The sequence below is a fragment of the Salmo salar genome, chromosome 04 (genome assembly GCF_965601325.2).
Source record: "Salmo salar chromosome 04, fSalSal1, whole genome shotgun sequence".
Taxonomy (NCBI): domain Eukaryota; kingdom Metazoa; phylum Chordata; class Actinopteri; order Salmoniformes; family Salmonidae; genus Salmo; species Salmo salar.
Genome location: NC_138294.1, coordinates 40,869,059 through 40,885,451, shown reverse-complemented (window position 1 = coordinate 40,885,451; position 16,393 = coordinate 40,869,059). Strand labels below are relative to the sequence as shown.

At 42.3% G+C, this 16,393-nt stretch overlaps 1 protein-coding gene across 5 annotated transcripts in view; it reads right to left on the bottom strand.

The window, feature by feature from the left end:
- bco2a (beta-carotene oxygenase 2a) overlaps nucleotides 1-16,393 on the bottom strand; it is a 124,490-nt gene that overhangs the window by 33,766 nt on the left and 74,331 nt on the right. For all 5 annotated transcript variants that reach the window (XM_014195695.3, XM_014195691.3, XM_014195692.3 and 2 more), the window contains 2 exon segments: nucleotides 15,284-15,421; nucleotides 10,084-10,266 (listed from right to left, as the gene is read on the bottom strand). In XM_014195695.3, the coding sequence (XP_014051170.1) occupies nucleotides 10,084-10,266; nucleotides 15,284-15,421 (321 nt within the window).

The following is a 16,393-nucleotide window of genomic DNA, read 5'->3' as shown; positions in this document are numbered from 1 at the left end:
CTGCGCCCCCTTGGAACTCCGGTCTCACTCACAGTGTCCTCATAGATGGAATCAAATGTTCCTTTTTCCCTCTCTGTGGTGTTGCAGAAGTCGTCCACCCTGGACAAGCAGAACTGCATGTCAAACTCCCTGTTCTGCAATATTCCAAATAGCACGTCGGAGTATGCAAATATGGAGTAGAATGCAGGAAGCAGAACTCGAAGCTTGTCAGGTGCATCATGTATCCATCTGCGCTGTGAACGGTGTCTTCATCAAAGTCATAGTGATGGTCTATGTATTTAGAGAGTTCAATGAGTTCCGCCTTTTTTTCGTACACAGTGCAAATTAATTAAGCGTGAGGAAGTTCCATCGTGTTGGCGGCACTCTGGGTAGTCTTCGCTGGCATATTTCATCCGTTTTGTTCATTTTGTTCATTTGACAGATCTTGAGAAAAACGCTGCTAGGCCACCAAGATGAGAAAAAAATTATTACATTCTTTTAGTTTAACAGCACCTTGTGACTCCACCAGATTAAGAGTGTGCGCATAGCAATGAATGAACAGAGCTTGCAGGATAGTTTCTTTCACCTAGGCTTGTACTCCGTTTACCAGAGGCCATGACTGCGGCCCCATCTTAACACTGTGTCACAACTTTGGCTGTGCATTCACACTTCACTAACAAGCTGATAATTCGGGCAGCAACAGCTTCTGCCTGTTTATCCTCGTTACATCTTCAAATTTGAAAAACCTTTCCTTCACACCACCATTGGTAGTTTAGCGCAACACATAAGACATATGGGCTACATTGCTGATGTCTGTCGTCTCATCAACCATGATGGTTACAAAGGGGGTTTTCTTCAATTCTTTCTTCATGACATCTGTCATTACATTTGTGACCACGTGTATTGGGTCATTTTGGATTTAGCTGGAAGTGCCTGTGAACATGGTAGCCGTAGCCGAATGGCAGTTTAATGTGCTGTCATACTCAGCCAAGAAATCCAGTATTTCCAAGTAGTTTCCCTTATTAGCTGATTCTTTATACTCATCATGTCCTCTGAATGCCAATTCTTACTTGCCTAAAAAACAACTAAAAACACAAGGTGCTTTAGAATATCCCTGTTGTGCCTGACTTTATCATTGTGAGCAAGTGTCTCATTGCGCCGCTGCTCGTTAAGAAGAAGGTCTACTCTTGTTTCCCCAAATGTTTTTAATCTCACTGTAGCTTGCAGGTGTTAAGCTGAGTTTTGGTGTCGAAGTGCTGACTTTGTCAAACAGGCAAAATCTCTGAAACCAGTTGTCCAGGTTGAGCTATTATCGGTGCTGAAGAGTTGGCAATTCCAACAGTAAAGCTTTTTTGTCAGCTCACAGCTGGTTATCCATGGATAGCTCTCATAATTATTAACTTGAAAATGCCTTTCAACACTCTTTCCTTGTTGCACCAAACCAGGCAGTGCAGGAGTTGGTCTCCTGGTCTGTCCAAGATTTAACTTTTCATTAAAAGTTAGTCTTGAAAAGGGCGATGCTAAAAATTTAGCCACCACATCGTCCTCTATTACTTTCTCTGAAGTTGCCATCGCCATCATTACATACACTTACTACAAAAAGCTAGCCAGCTAGCTAGGCTCAAGCATGAGAAAACAAGATAAGGCTCGCTATTGGATCTGAATTAGTGACGTATACTTAAGGCCTCTAGAGGGCATTGAGGCATCCTACAATTGTGCCACCTTTTACAAGACAATTTGTGATTGGTTGATTCTATTGTCATTCCAAAATTCTGCTCTAATTGAAGTCAATGTCAATGACGTTGGCTGGTGCCTTCTATTCAAAGCTTGAGGGCCTAGCCAATGAGCGTTGAGCCCAGCTAGATTATTTCTACCAAGAGACTACCAAAGAGAGATTATTTGGTAGTCCCTTCTTTTTCCAACACAAACTGAAGAAATTCAATAGGAAGATGAATACAATTAAGACAAAAAAATATTAAATCAATGAAAACAAAATTACAAATTATAATATAAAAAAAATATATACAGATTTGTAACTGTCCTTAGGCCCTCTGAGTTCGTAGAGGGCCCTGACGGTTCCCCACTGGGTATATTCATATGTTTTTAATAATCATTGTAATTCGTGTTCAACAGAAAGAGGAGTATGCCAGTATTGTATCAGCAGAATAGAGTTTTAACAATGGGCTGACACAAACTCTGAGTCAGGATACAGCTCAGGTCCAGCAGCAGCAGGGCAGCAGGAGATTTCAAAATGCCTATTGGACACCTGGAAGAGCTGCAAACGCCTGGAGGCCTTTTAGTTTCAATGTGAACCTATTGAACAGGAATTCAGAGACTACCCCCTCACCAGCAAAAGAGTTGGAGCTTATCCAAGCTGGATTCGGGAAAAGATCCCTTACCATGAGGACATGAGCCATGCTGAGGAAAACAAATGGTTACACATCTCGAATGGAATTGATCAGCACTACATTATCAAACTTTGCAGACAAGCACTTGGGGGTGTTTCTCAAAATGCTTACTACTGCGCTCTGCATACTACTGCGCTCTGAGACCACACGCAAATTGAAACATGGGAGGGTCAGAGTCCAAATCAAAGTATGCAAAATGGAGCAGAGAGGGGCATTTCTCGGACACATACTCGTTTGTAGCATGTATCGATGCAAGCTTCAACGGCGAGTATGCACAGAAATATGATGCAACCATCTAAAAAAAATTACACAACATTTCTTGAAATCAATGGCAGCCATTATTTGAGCTGAAGTGAGAGAAAATAAACTACGACTTCGGAATGAAATGCTGCCCATTCACATCTCATATGTTGCCTGTCTACAATATTTTCTCTTGATACATTAATACATAAACACTGTGTTAATTATGGCATGTTTATCTGCCTTCAATACTCCCTGTAGTGTGCGTAGCTCGCAAGCCCATAGTAAGTCAATAGGGCTAACGTTAACTGGCTAGTTACTACTGTTAGCTAGCTAGATAGCCACAAAGAATTAGCAGCAAAGCTAGATAAAATGAACCATGCCTAATTGTATAATGAATCTGAGTTTTGGGGACTGAAATGTAAATATTAAAGCATTAAACCTCTCACTAAAAACTTCACTCATACATAAATTACATTTAAACCCAAACAGGTTGTGCAGTAGATTACTAAAATGTGCCCCTACTTGGTAAAAAATGTGGCCTTTTTGCATTTACACAGAATACAACTTCTCATTTCTGATTAATTGAAAATAAACTTTGTTCAAAGTATCACCCTTTCTTAAACAAGCCATACAAAGCTGGTTACAATTTACATTTTATTCTACAGAAAAGACAGAACAAATATTACAACAAATATTATTGTTAAACTGAAATATATTGATTGATTTACATTTTTTTAAATAATTGTATATTTATTAATATTATTATGAATAGGAATAGTGGCGCTACAGTGCTTTCTGAAAGTATTCAGACTCCTTGACTTTTTCCACATTTTGTTACTTTACGACCTTATTCTAAAATGGATAAAAAATTAAAAATCCTCATCAAGCTACACACAATACCAAATAATGACAAAGCGAAAAAAAGTTTTTACAAATGTTTGAAATGTATTAAAAATAAAAAACAGAAATACCTTATTTACATAAGTATTCAGAACCTTTGGTGGCCAACAGAGAGGGCTCCATCACTTCTAGTCATTTAGGAAACTTTGCAGCATTTAGTTAAAAAAAATAATTATATCTTACATTATTAGCCCAGAAAATCTTAAGTGTTATTACATACAGCCGGGAAGAATTTTTGGATATCAGAGCAACGTCAACTTACCAGCACTACGACCAGGAATACGCCTTTCCCAAAGCGGATCCTTTGTCCGAACCACCCAGGGCGTTTGAACTGATTCTAGAGACTGACCCAAAACGCTGCCGGAGAAGAGGTAGACAGAGCGGTCTTCTGGTCAGTCTTCGGAGTCGTGCACTCCACGCATCGCTTCTGAGTATATTACTTGCAAATGTCCAGTCTCTAGATAACAAGGTTGACAAAATTAGGTAGACAAAGTTAGACAAAAGGGTTGCTTTCCAGAGAGACATCAGGGATTGTAACATACTCTGTTTCACAGAAACATGGCTCTCTCGGGATATGCTGTCGAAGGCGGTAGAGCAACCTGAATTCTTTGTGTGTCGCACCAACAGGAATAAACATCTCTCCGGGAAGAAGAAGGACGGGGGTGTATGTTTCATGATTAATGTCTCATGGTGTAATTGTAACAACATACTGGACCTCAACTGACCTATAATTCCTCATAATCAAATGCCGACCGTATTATCTCCCATGGGAATTCTCCTCAGTTAAAGTCAGAGCCATGTATATCCCCCCTCAAGCCGATTCCACGACGGCCCTCAAAGAACTTTACTGGACTTTATGCAAACTAAACCATTTATCCTGAGGCTGCATTTATTGTAGCTGGGGATTTTAACAAAGCAAATTTGAGAACAAGGCTACCTAAATTCTATCAGCATATTAACTGTAGCACTCGCGCTGGTAAAACGTTGGATCACTGCTACTCTAACGTCCACGATGCATACAAGGCCCTCCCCCGCCCTCCTTTTGGAAAATCAGACCACAACACCATTTTGCTCCTCCCTTCCTATAGGCAGAAACTCAGACAGGATGTACACGTGCTAAGGAAGATTCAATGCAGGTCTGACCAATCAGTATCCACGCTTCAAGATTGTTTTGATCACGCGGACTGGGACATGTTCCAGGTAGCCTCAGAGAATAATATCGATGTATATGCTGATTCGGTGAGTGAGTTAATAAGGAAGTGTATTGGAGATGTTGTACCTACCGTGACTATTAAAACCTACCCTAACCAGATACCATGGAGAGATGGCAGCATTCACGCAAAACTGAAAGCGCGAACCACTGCATTTAACCATGGAAAGGTGACTGGGAATATGGACGAATACAAACAGGGTAGTTATTCCCTCTGCAAGGCAATAAAACAAGCTGTCAGTATAGAGACAAAGTAGAGTCGCTATTCAACAGCTCAGACAAGAGATGCATGTGGCAGGGTCTAAAGACAATCACAGACTACAACATGAAAACCAGCCACGTCACGGACACCGGCGTCACGCTTCTAGACAAACTAAACACCTTCTTTGCCTGCTTTGAGGATAATACAGTGCCACCGACGCAGCCCGCACCAGGCACTGTGGGCTCTCCTTCTCCGTGGCCGACGTGAGTAAGACATTTACACGTGTTGTCCCTCGCAAGGCTGGCGGCCCATACAGCATCCCTAGCTGCGTCCTCAGAGCATGAACAGTACAGCTGGCTGGTGTGTTTACGGACATATTCAATCTCTCGCTATCCCAGTATGCTGTCCCCACATGCTTCAAGATGGCTACCATTGTTCCTGTTCCCAAGAAGGCAAAGGTAACAGAACTAAATGACTACCGCCCCGTAGCACTCACTTCTGTCATCATGAAGTGCTTTGAGAGACTAGTCAAGGATCATATCACCTCCACCTTGCCTGTCACCTTAGACCCACTTCAATTTGGTTACCGCCCCAATAGGTCCACAGTTGATGCTATAGCCATCACACTGCCCTATCCCATCTGGACAAGAGGAATACCTATGTAAGAATGCTGTTCATTGACTATAGCTCAGCATTCAACACCATAGTACTCTCCAGCTCAACATTATGCTTAAGGCCCTGGGTCTCATCCCCGCCCTGTGCAATTGGATCATGGACTTCCTGATGGCCACCCCCAGGTGGTGAAGAAAGGAAACAACATCTCCACTTCGCTGATCCTCAACACTGGGGCCCCACAAGTGTGCATGCTCAGCCTCCTCCTGTACTCCCTGTTCACCCATGACTGAGTGGCCATGCACGCCTCCAACTCAATCATCAAGTTTGCAGACAACACAACAGTAGTAGGCTTGATTACCAATAACGACAAAACAGCCAACAGGGAGGAGGGGAGGGCCCTCGGAGTGTGGTGTCAGGAAAACAACCTCTGACTCAACGTCAAGAAAACAAAGGAGATGAATGTGGACTACAGGAAACAGCAGAGGGAGCACCCCCCTATTTACACCGATGGGACATCAGTGGAGAAGGTGGAAAGTTAAGTTCCTCGGTGTACACATGCTGGACAAACTGAAATGGTCCACCCACACAGACAGTGGCGCAACAGCGCTTCTTCAACCTCAGGAGCTGAAGAAATTTGGCTTGTCACCTAAAACCCTCAGAAATGTTTACAGATGCACAATTGAGAGCATCCTTTCGGGCTGTATCACCGCCTGGTACAGCAACTGCACCTCCCACAACCGCAAGGCTCTGCAGATGGTGGTGCGGTCTGAACAACACATCACCAGGGGCAAACTACCTTCCCTCCAGGAAACCTACAGCACCCAATGTCACAGGAAGGCCAAAAAGATCATCAAGGACAACAACCACCTGAGCCACTGCCTGTTCCCCCTGCTACCATCCAGAAGGCGAGGTCAGTACAGGTGCATCAAAGCTGAGACCGAGAGACTGAAAAACAGCTTCTATCTCAAGGCCATCAGACCGTTAAATAGCCATCACTAAAACAGAGAGGTTGCTGCCTACATACAGACTACAAATCATTGGCCACTTTAATAATGTTTACATATCTTGCATCACTCATCTCATATGTACTATATATACTGCATTTTATACCATCTGTTTCCATCTTGCCTATGCTGCTCTGTCATTGCTCATCCATATATATATATATATATATATATATATATATATATATATATATATATATATATATATATATATATATATATATATATATATATATATTCTCTTATTCCATTCCTTTACTTAGATTTGTGTGTATTAGGTAGTTGTTGTGGAATTGTTAGATTACATGTTAGATATTGCTGCACTGTTGGAACTAGAAGCACATGCATTTCGCTACACTCGCAAGAACATCTGCTAACCATGTGTATGTGACCAATACAATTTTATTTGGTTTGCTATGAGACTCCAAATTGAGCTCAGGTGCATCCTGTTTCCATTGATCATCCTTGAGATTTTTCTACAAATTGGAGTCCACCTGTAAATCCACCTGGTAAATGCAATTGATTTGACATGATTTGGAAAGGCACACACCTGTCTATATAAGGTCCCACAGTTGACAGTGCATGTCAGAGCAATACCCAAACCATGAGGTCGAAGGAATTGTCCGTAGAGCTCCGAGACAGGATTGTGTCGAGGCAAAGATCTGCGGAAGGGTACCATAAAATGTCTGCAGCATTGAAAGTCTCAAAGAACACAGTTTCCTCCATCATTCTTAAATGGAAGAATTTTAGAACCACCAAGATTCTTCCTAGAGCTGGCCGCCCAGTCAAACTGAGCAATAGGGAGAGAAGGGCCTTGATCAAGGAGGTGACCAAGAACCCGATGGTCACTCTGAAAGAGCTCCCGAGTTCATCTGTGGAGATGGGAGAACCTTCCAGAATGACAACCATCTCTGCAGCACTCCACCAATCAGGCCTTTATGTTAGTTGCCAGACGGAAGCCACGTCTCAGTAAAAGGCACATGACAGCCTGCTTGGAGTTTGCCAAAAGGCACCTATTGGACTCTCAGACCATGAAAAACAAGATTATCTGGTCTGATGAAACCAAGATTGAACTCCTTGGCCTGAATGCCAAGAGTCACGTCTGGAGCAAACCTGGCACCATCCCTACCGTGAAGCATGGTGGTGGCAGAATCATGGTATGTTTTTCAATGGCAGGGACTGGGAAACTAGTAAGGATCGAGGGAAAGATGAACAGAGCAAAGTACAGTGAGATCCCTTATGAAAACCTGTTCCAGAGCACTCAGGACCTCAGACTGGGGCTAAGGTTCACCTTCCAACAGGACAACAACCCTAAGCACATAGCTAAGATAATGCAGGAGTGGCTTCGGGACAAGTCTCTGAAAGTTCTTGAGTGGCCCAGCCAGAGGCCGGACTTGAACCCGACCGAACATCTCTGGAGAGACCTGAAAATAGCTGTGCAGCAACGCTCCCCATCCAACCTGACAGAGCTTGAGAGGATCTGCTGAGAAGAATGGGGGAAACTCCCCAAATACAGGTGTGCCAAGCTTGTAGCGTCATACCTAAGACTCGATGCTGTAATCGCTGCCAAAGGTGCTTCAACAAAGTACTGAGTAAAGGGTCTGAAAACATATGTAAATGTTCTGTTTTTTATTTTTAATACTTTTGCAAACATTTCTAAAAACCTGTTTTTGCTATGTCATTATGGGGTGTTATGTGTAGATTGATGAGGGAAAAAAGCAATTTAATCAATTTTAGAATAAGGTTGTAACATAACAAAATGTGGAAAAAGTCAAGGGGTCTTCAAACTTTCCGATGGCACTGTAAGTCAGGAGGACTTAAAGAGTTAGGTGTTAGCTAAACCATTGATTAACTGCAATGGAAAAGTACTTGTTTGTCTGGCTACAACATAACACAATTTGAAGTCATATGGGGCAGAGTCTCCAAAACATTAGAAAAAGGATTGTGTGTGGATACGGTGAGAACATGTGGATCTGAGCAAGTGTGATGTCATTAATGTTGGTAAATGCTAAGTCGTCAATTGTTTTTGTCAATTATGTTTTTGATTGTTAAATACTTAATTAATTGTTTGTCTGCTTTACTACAGATTGCTCAGGATTACATTTCAAACCCGGACTGCTTGGGGAAACTCACTGATGACTGGATCATGGTCTTCAAGGACAAAAAACTGAGAGAAGCAAGCCCAAGATCTTCGCTTCGAAGTGCAGGTATAGTTTGAAATTTCCATGCTGTTGGTGCCTCAGATGCCAATTCATGTTTTGACTGAAACAATCAAGTCATTCACTTAACATTCTTCTCTCCAGATACACAAGGTGACATCGCTTTAAGACTTCTGCCATTGGTCCTCCCAACAACAGTCTACACGATGGGCAGGAAGATATTCCGACCCAGCTTCAATGCAGTGGAGGCTCCTTAGAGGAGGAAGGGGAGGACCATCCTCAGTGAATTTCATGAAAAATGTAAATTGTAAAACATTAAAGTTAGCCTTTTCTAGATAAAACTATACTAAATATAATCACACTATTTTGCAATGAAGGTCTACAGTAGCCTCAACAGCACTCTGTAGGATAGCACCATGGTGTAGCCGGAGGACAGACAGCTTCCTTCCTCCTCTGGGTACATTCTTTACAAAACCTAGGAGGCTCATGGTTTTCACCCCCTTCCATAGACTTACACAGTAATTATGACAACCTCCGGAAGACGTCCTCCAACCTATCAGAGCTCTTGTAGCATGAACTGACATGTTGTCCACCAAATCAAAGGATCAGAGAATTAATCTAGTACCAAAAGCATAAGCTACAGCTAGCTAGCACTGCAGTGCATCAAATGTGAGTAGTTGACTCAAAGTGAGAGAAAGAAAAACAGTTGAAGAAATTCATTTCTTCCTAAATGAAGGAGAAGCAAGAGAAATACAGAGTATTTTTTTCAGTTTCACTCACTTAGCTAGCAAATGCAGCTAGCTAGTTTAGCTTACTGAAACACCCTGCTCAAACAGAGGGATGCTGTGTTAGCTAGCTGGCTATTATTATCCAACACAACACAAACTATTTCAAGTCAAGGTAAGCTTTTCGTTTTACTAATTTATTGTCACCGGGGCCGGGCAGTGTAACTGCTTACTTACTGTACACTGTAACGTTACAGCATGATTGTAGTGGGTTTACTAACGCGTTAGTTCTATTAGCTATGCTGACTATGACGTTACGTTAGCTAATATGGTAACAACGATGTAGGCTGTGTGTAGGAGTTTGGCTTGGAAAGTTTTTTTTTGCCTGGTCACATACAGCTGATGTGTTGTGATTTGAACTCCACAAGTGAAAGGAGGAGGGTGCATAACGTATACAACATGGCTGCTATGAAACTGAACTGTGTTTACGGGTGATCAGAGGTATATTCATTCCGCCGATTTTGTTAAAACATTTCTTAAACAGAAGTGACTGGAACAAAACGAGGATAAACATACCTGAATTTGTCCAAAAGAAACTCTCTGTGACAGAGTAGCATTACTTTTGTTACAAAACTCACCTTGACTTTCTTTCCCTCCAGGTCAATCTTGAGGAGTGAGTCTCCCACCAGGTGTCTGAAGCCACAGCCGTAGAAGTAGCGATAGGGCCGCGTGTTGAACTTGCTGTAGTTGATCTGGGGGAACTCCAGACCTCCATACTCATAAAGGTCCTCTCCATGGAGATCCTCAAACTGGCACACCACCTGACCAGGACACAAAGAGACCAAGCTGAACAAGAGTTGATAATAGGTAAAAGCCGGAAACTTGATTCCCTTCAATGATTTAAAGAAAGCTGACACTATTGTATTATCTGCTGGCTGCCATAATCAGTTTCATATAGAATTATTAGTGTGCATGTAAATGTACTCAGTGACTTTGAAAGAGGGGTCTCAAAGGAGAACAGGGGGTTTAAAGCGTGTGTGTCTCAGTCGCCAGAGTTGTGTACTACGAGCAAGCTAGATCTACTCAGGCTTTTATAAAGCTAGACCACTTCAGTTAGCTTCACATTCCAGGTCAGGCTTAATCCGCATTATGACAGTGGATATTGCTCGCCCGCCTGCCACTAACTTTAGCAGGCTTGTACCTGCGCGTGCATGTCACACGTGGCTAGTCGAACTCCGGACTCTTCATTGAGACAATTAATTCATGGGTGAGTCAGTGCAATATTTTTGCAATTTCAGCAGGCTATGGTGTGAAATAAGCTTTTAGATGTTTCGTCTTTATTTTATTGCTTATCATTAATGCAGTCTTTGATGTGCTTATCAATGCGCAAGCACATTTATTTTCCTATTGCTCCTTCTATCTGTGGAACAGCTTGTTGTGTTGTGGCCATAGACATATAATCCATAGAAGGGTTTTGGAAACTCTAACCCAGGCAATTTGACTGTACACTAGCAATGGTTGCAAGTCTTGACTTGAAACGGAACTGCCATCTATGGATTATAAACTGCGTTTACAAACATTAGGAACACCTTCCTAATATTGAGTTGGACCCCTTTTGACCACAACAGCCTCAATTATTTGGGGTGTGGAGAACTTCCCAAAGTTGTGTCAAGTTGGCTGGGTGTCCTTTGGGTGGTGGACCAATGTTGATACAAATGGGAAACTGTTGAGCGTGAAAAACCCAGCAGCATTGCAGTTCTTGACACACACAAACCAGTACGCTTGGCACCTGCTACCATACCCTGTTCAAAAGCACAATATTTTGTCTTGCCCATTCACTCTCTTAATGGCACACATACACAATCCATGTCTCAAGGCTTAAAAACCCTTATTTTATCTGTCTCCTCCCCTTCATCCACACTGATTGAAGTGGATTTAACAGGTGACATCAATAAGGGATCATACATTTACATTTAAGTCATTTAGCAGACGCTCTTATCCAGAGCGACTTACAAATTGGTGCATTCACCTTATGATATCCAGTGGAACAACCACTTTACAATAGTACATCTATATCTTTTTTGGGGGGGGGTTAGAAGGATTACTTTAACCTATCCTAGGTATTCCTTAAAGAGGTGGGGTTTCAGGTGTCTCCGGAAGGTGGTGATTGACTCCGCTGTCCTGGCGTCGTGAGGGAGCTTGTTCCACCATAGGGGTGCCAGAGCAGCGAACAGTTTTGACTGGGCTGAGCGGGAACTGTGCTTCCTCAGAGGTAGGGGGGCCAGCAGGCCAGAGGTGGATGAGCGCAGTGCCCTCGTTTGGGTGTAGGGACTGATCAGAGCCTGGAGGTACGGAGGTGCCGTTCCCCTCACGGCTCCGTAGGCAAGCACCATGGTCTTGTAGCGGATGCGAGCTTCAACTGGTATCATAGCATTCACCTGGCCAGTCTGTCATGAAAAGAGCAGGTGATACTTGATTCAGGATAAATGGAGTTAGCCTTGAGTTAGCCTACCCAAAGCAGGTTAGTTCCGAAGGTTTTGTTGCCATAGAAATGTACCTCGCTAAAAGCAACTTTTGTGGTACCGGTTATCCCGAGTTGTACTAACTCCTCAAACCTGATTCATAGTATAGGGATCTGATCTCAACCCAATTGAACACTTTATGGGAGATTCTGGAGTGGCGCCTGAGACAGCGTTTTCCACCACCATCAGCAAAACACCAAATGTGGTCATTATTAATCTTGAAAGAATGGCGTTGCATCCCTTCAATAGAGTTCCAGACACATCTATACCATACATATAGGTGCATTGAAGATGTTCTGGTGGCTCGTGGTGGCCCAACGCCCCATTAAGAAACGTTATATTGGTGTATCCTTTATTTTGGCAGTTACCTGTATATCATAACTGTCTCCATACTAGGGTTGAATGGCAGGAACCTGGTTACCGAGATTTACCGCCCAAAACCACTCCCTTTTCCTGGGATAAATAACTCAGAGAAACAGATAAATTATAATAAATTATTAACACCTGTGCTCCTCAGGCCTCTACTTAGAAAACTCTCCTTTCTCATACCAAAAGACTATGCGAAGAGGGATGCAAGCTCTTTTTTTGCTGAATGTTAAAAACAGCAGCCCAATAGAACTCACAGGTAATTTGAAAGAGTGAACGTGCGCAATGGCGGTAGGCTATAGCATTTATTTATTTAGACCCATAACCATTCAATCTGGAATATAAATGAGAGGCTTCCATTAAAGAACACCCTCTGTGTTCTGTTAGACAAGTAAAGCCAAAACACTTACGTTTTTCCAGCAGGAGACTATGATCGATAATGTCAAAGCTGCACTGAAGTCTAACAAGACATCCCCAACAATCATTTTGTCATCGATTTCTCTCAGCCAATCATCAGTCATTTGTGTAAGTGCCGTGCTTGTTGAGTGTCCTTCCCTATATGCGTGCTGAAAGTATGTTGTCAATTTGTTTACTGTGAAATAGCATTGTATCTGGTCAAACACTATTTTTCCATAAGTTTACTAAGGGACAGGCAAGAGTGTGCAAAGCTGTCATCAAGGCAAAGGGTGACTACTCTGAAGAATCTAAAATTAAAACTTTTTTGGTTACTACATGATTCCATATGTATAATTTCATAATTTTGATATCTTCACTATTATTCTACAATGTAGAAATCTGTAAAAATAAAGAAAAACCCTTGAATGAGTATGTGTGTCCAAACTTTTGACTGGTACTGATATATATATATATTTGTTTGTCTGTAGGTCATATATGTTATGGAGCTACAGTGGGGGGAAAAGTATTTGATCCCCTGTTGATTTTGTACGTTTGCCCACTGACAAATAAATTACCAGTCTATAATTTTAATGGTAGGTTTATTTGAACAGTGAGAGACAGAATAACTACAAAAATATCCAGAAAAACGCATGTCAAAAATGTTATAAATTGATTTGCATTTTAATGAGGGAAATACGTTTTGAGATTAGGAGCACACTCTTAAAAGGAATGCTCCTAACCACAGCTTGTTACCTGTAAAAAAGACACCTGTCCACAGACGCAATCAATCAATCAGATTCCAAACTCTCCACCATGGCCAAGACCAAAGAGCTCTCCAAGGATGTCCGGGACAAGATTGTAGACCTACACAAGGCTGGAATGGGCTACAAGACCATCGCCAAGCAGTTTGGTGAGAAGGTGACAACATTTGGTGTGATTATTTGCAAATGGAAGAAACACAAAAGAACTGTCAATATCCCTCGGCCTGGGGCTCCATGCAAGATCTCACCTCGTGGAGTTGTAACGATCATGAGAACGGTGAGGAATCAGCCCAGAACTACACGGGAGGATCTTGTCAATGATCTCAAGGCAGCTGGGACCATAGTCACCAAGAAAACAATTGGTAACACACTACGCCGTGAAGGACTGAAATCCTGCAGCGCCCGCAAGGTTGCCCTGCTCAAGAATACATATACATGCCCGTCTGAAGTTTGCCAGTGAACATCTGAATGACTCAGAGGACAACTGGTGAAAGTGTTGTGGTCAGATGAGACCAAAATGCAGCTCTTTGACATCAACTCAACTTGCTGTGTTTGGAGGAGGAGGAATGCTGCCTATGACCCCAAGAACACCATCTCCACTGTCAAACACGGAGGTGGAAACATTATGCTTTTGGGGGGGGGGGGGGGGGGGGTTCTGCTAAGGGGACAGGACAACTTCACCTCATCAAAGGGACGATGGACGAGGCCATGTAACGTCAAATCTTGGGTGAGAACCTCCTTCCCTCAGCCAGGGCATTGAAAATGGGCCGTGGATGGGTATTCCAACATGACAATGACCCAAAACACATGGCCAAGGCAACAAAGGAGTGGCTCAAGAAGAAGCACATTAAGGTCCTGGAGTGGCCTAGCCAGTCTCCAGACCTTAATCCCATAGAACATCTGTGGAGGGAGCTGAAGGTTCGAGTTGCCAAACATCAGCCTTAAAACCTTAATGACTTGGAGAAGATCTGCAAAGAGGAGTGGGACAAAATCCCTCCTGAGATGTGTGCAAACCTGGTGGCCAACTACAAGAAATGTCTGACCTCTGTGATTGCCAACAAGGGTTTTGCCACGAAGTACTAAGTCATGTTTTGAAGAGGGGTCAAATACTTATTTCCCTCATTAAAATGCAAAGCATTTTCTAACATTTTTGACATGTGTTTTTCTGGATTTTGTTGTTGTTATTCTGTCTCTCACTGTTCAAATAAACCTACTATTAAAATTATAGACTGATCATTTCTTTGTAAGTGGGCAAACGTACAAAATCAGCAGGGGATCAAATACTTTTTTCCCCCCATTGTATAATACATGGAATAAGTCCAAACTTACAACTGTAATGTTGAGAACCACTATCATGTTTCAAAAAACTGTCATCAACAACCAGACTTGGCAGGGGAAAGGTTCCAGAGCATCTAGATAGGTTGCACTACAATCACCACAGTACGATAATAAGTACACTGGAACTCTCCACAAACACTTATTTTGTTGTCACACTTGAGAAGGTCGAAAACATATACAAAAATAAAATACGTTGACAGTTAAGTACAGTAACTCCGCCCCACCCTGATCGTTCTCACACGAACAAAAGGTGAAGAAAACTCATCCCCCTGGCCATATCTTTCTCACACAAAGAACACAGAAAAACAAAGACACAGAGTACAGAAACACGCACATTTCTAAAATACCTAACTAGCACTAACAACAACACATACAGAAACATGGACATTTCCAACATACCAAAATATCACTAACATCAAGACATATAGATAGAAACTTGCACATTTTCAGCATACCTTATCTATGGCTGTTTTGAAAGAAGTGGCAGAGCTGGCGGGACGTGTGTTGAGGTTCACACCTGTCGGTGTGTTGTTGGTCACATTGAGGGGCAGAACAAAGCGCCGAGGGAATGCTCTGTACATGGTGTTGTACACCTAAGGAACAAATACAGCGCACGTGAACATCAAAACATCACAATGTCACAGTATAAATGTGTGGTATCAATGGGTGTGTTTTGAGTTTCTGTGTTTAGGTTTCTGTGTGTTGTGTGTGTTTGCATGTGTTCGTGCATGCATGCGTTAGTGTGTGTGTGTGTACCCTATTCAAAAAAAGGTGCTATCTAGAACCTAAAAGGGTTCTTTGGCTGTCCCCATAGGAGAACCATTGTGAACACAGTGCCCCATGGGGGCTGTGGTGTTATGGTATGGGCAGGCATAAGCTACGGATAACAAACACAATTGCATCTTTATCGATGGAAATGTGATTGCACAGAGATACTGTGACGAGATCCTGAGGCTCATTGTCGTGCCATTCATCCGCCGCCATCACCTCATGTTTCAGCATGATAATACACTTCCCCATGTCACAAGGATCAGTAAACAATTCCTGGAAGCTGAAAATGTCCTAGTTCTTCCATTGCCTGCTTACTCACCAGACATGTCACCCATTGAGCACATTTGGAATGCTTTGTATCGACATGTATGACAGCATGTTCCAGTTCCAAACAATATCCAGCATCTTCGCACAGCCATTGAAGAGGAGTGGGACAACATTCCACAGGTCACAATCAACAGCCTGATCAACTCCATGCATGAGGCAAATGGTGGTCACACCAGATACTGACTGGTTTTCTGATCCGCACCCCTACCCTATCTGTGACCAATGGATGCTTATCTGTATTCCCAGTCATGTGAAATCCATAGATTAGGGCCTAATGAATTCATTTCAAATGACTGAAGTCCTTTTATAAACTTTAACTCAGTAAAATCCTTGAAATTGTTGCATGTTGTGTTCTATATTTTATATTATATGTTCAATGTACAATAGTTCTTCAACACTTTATAAGTGTGTTATTCTATTTGTGTATTGTGTGATAGGATTTGTGCAATTTAGTTTTATTTGTGTGT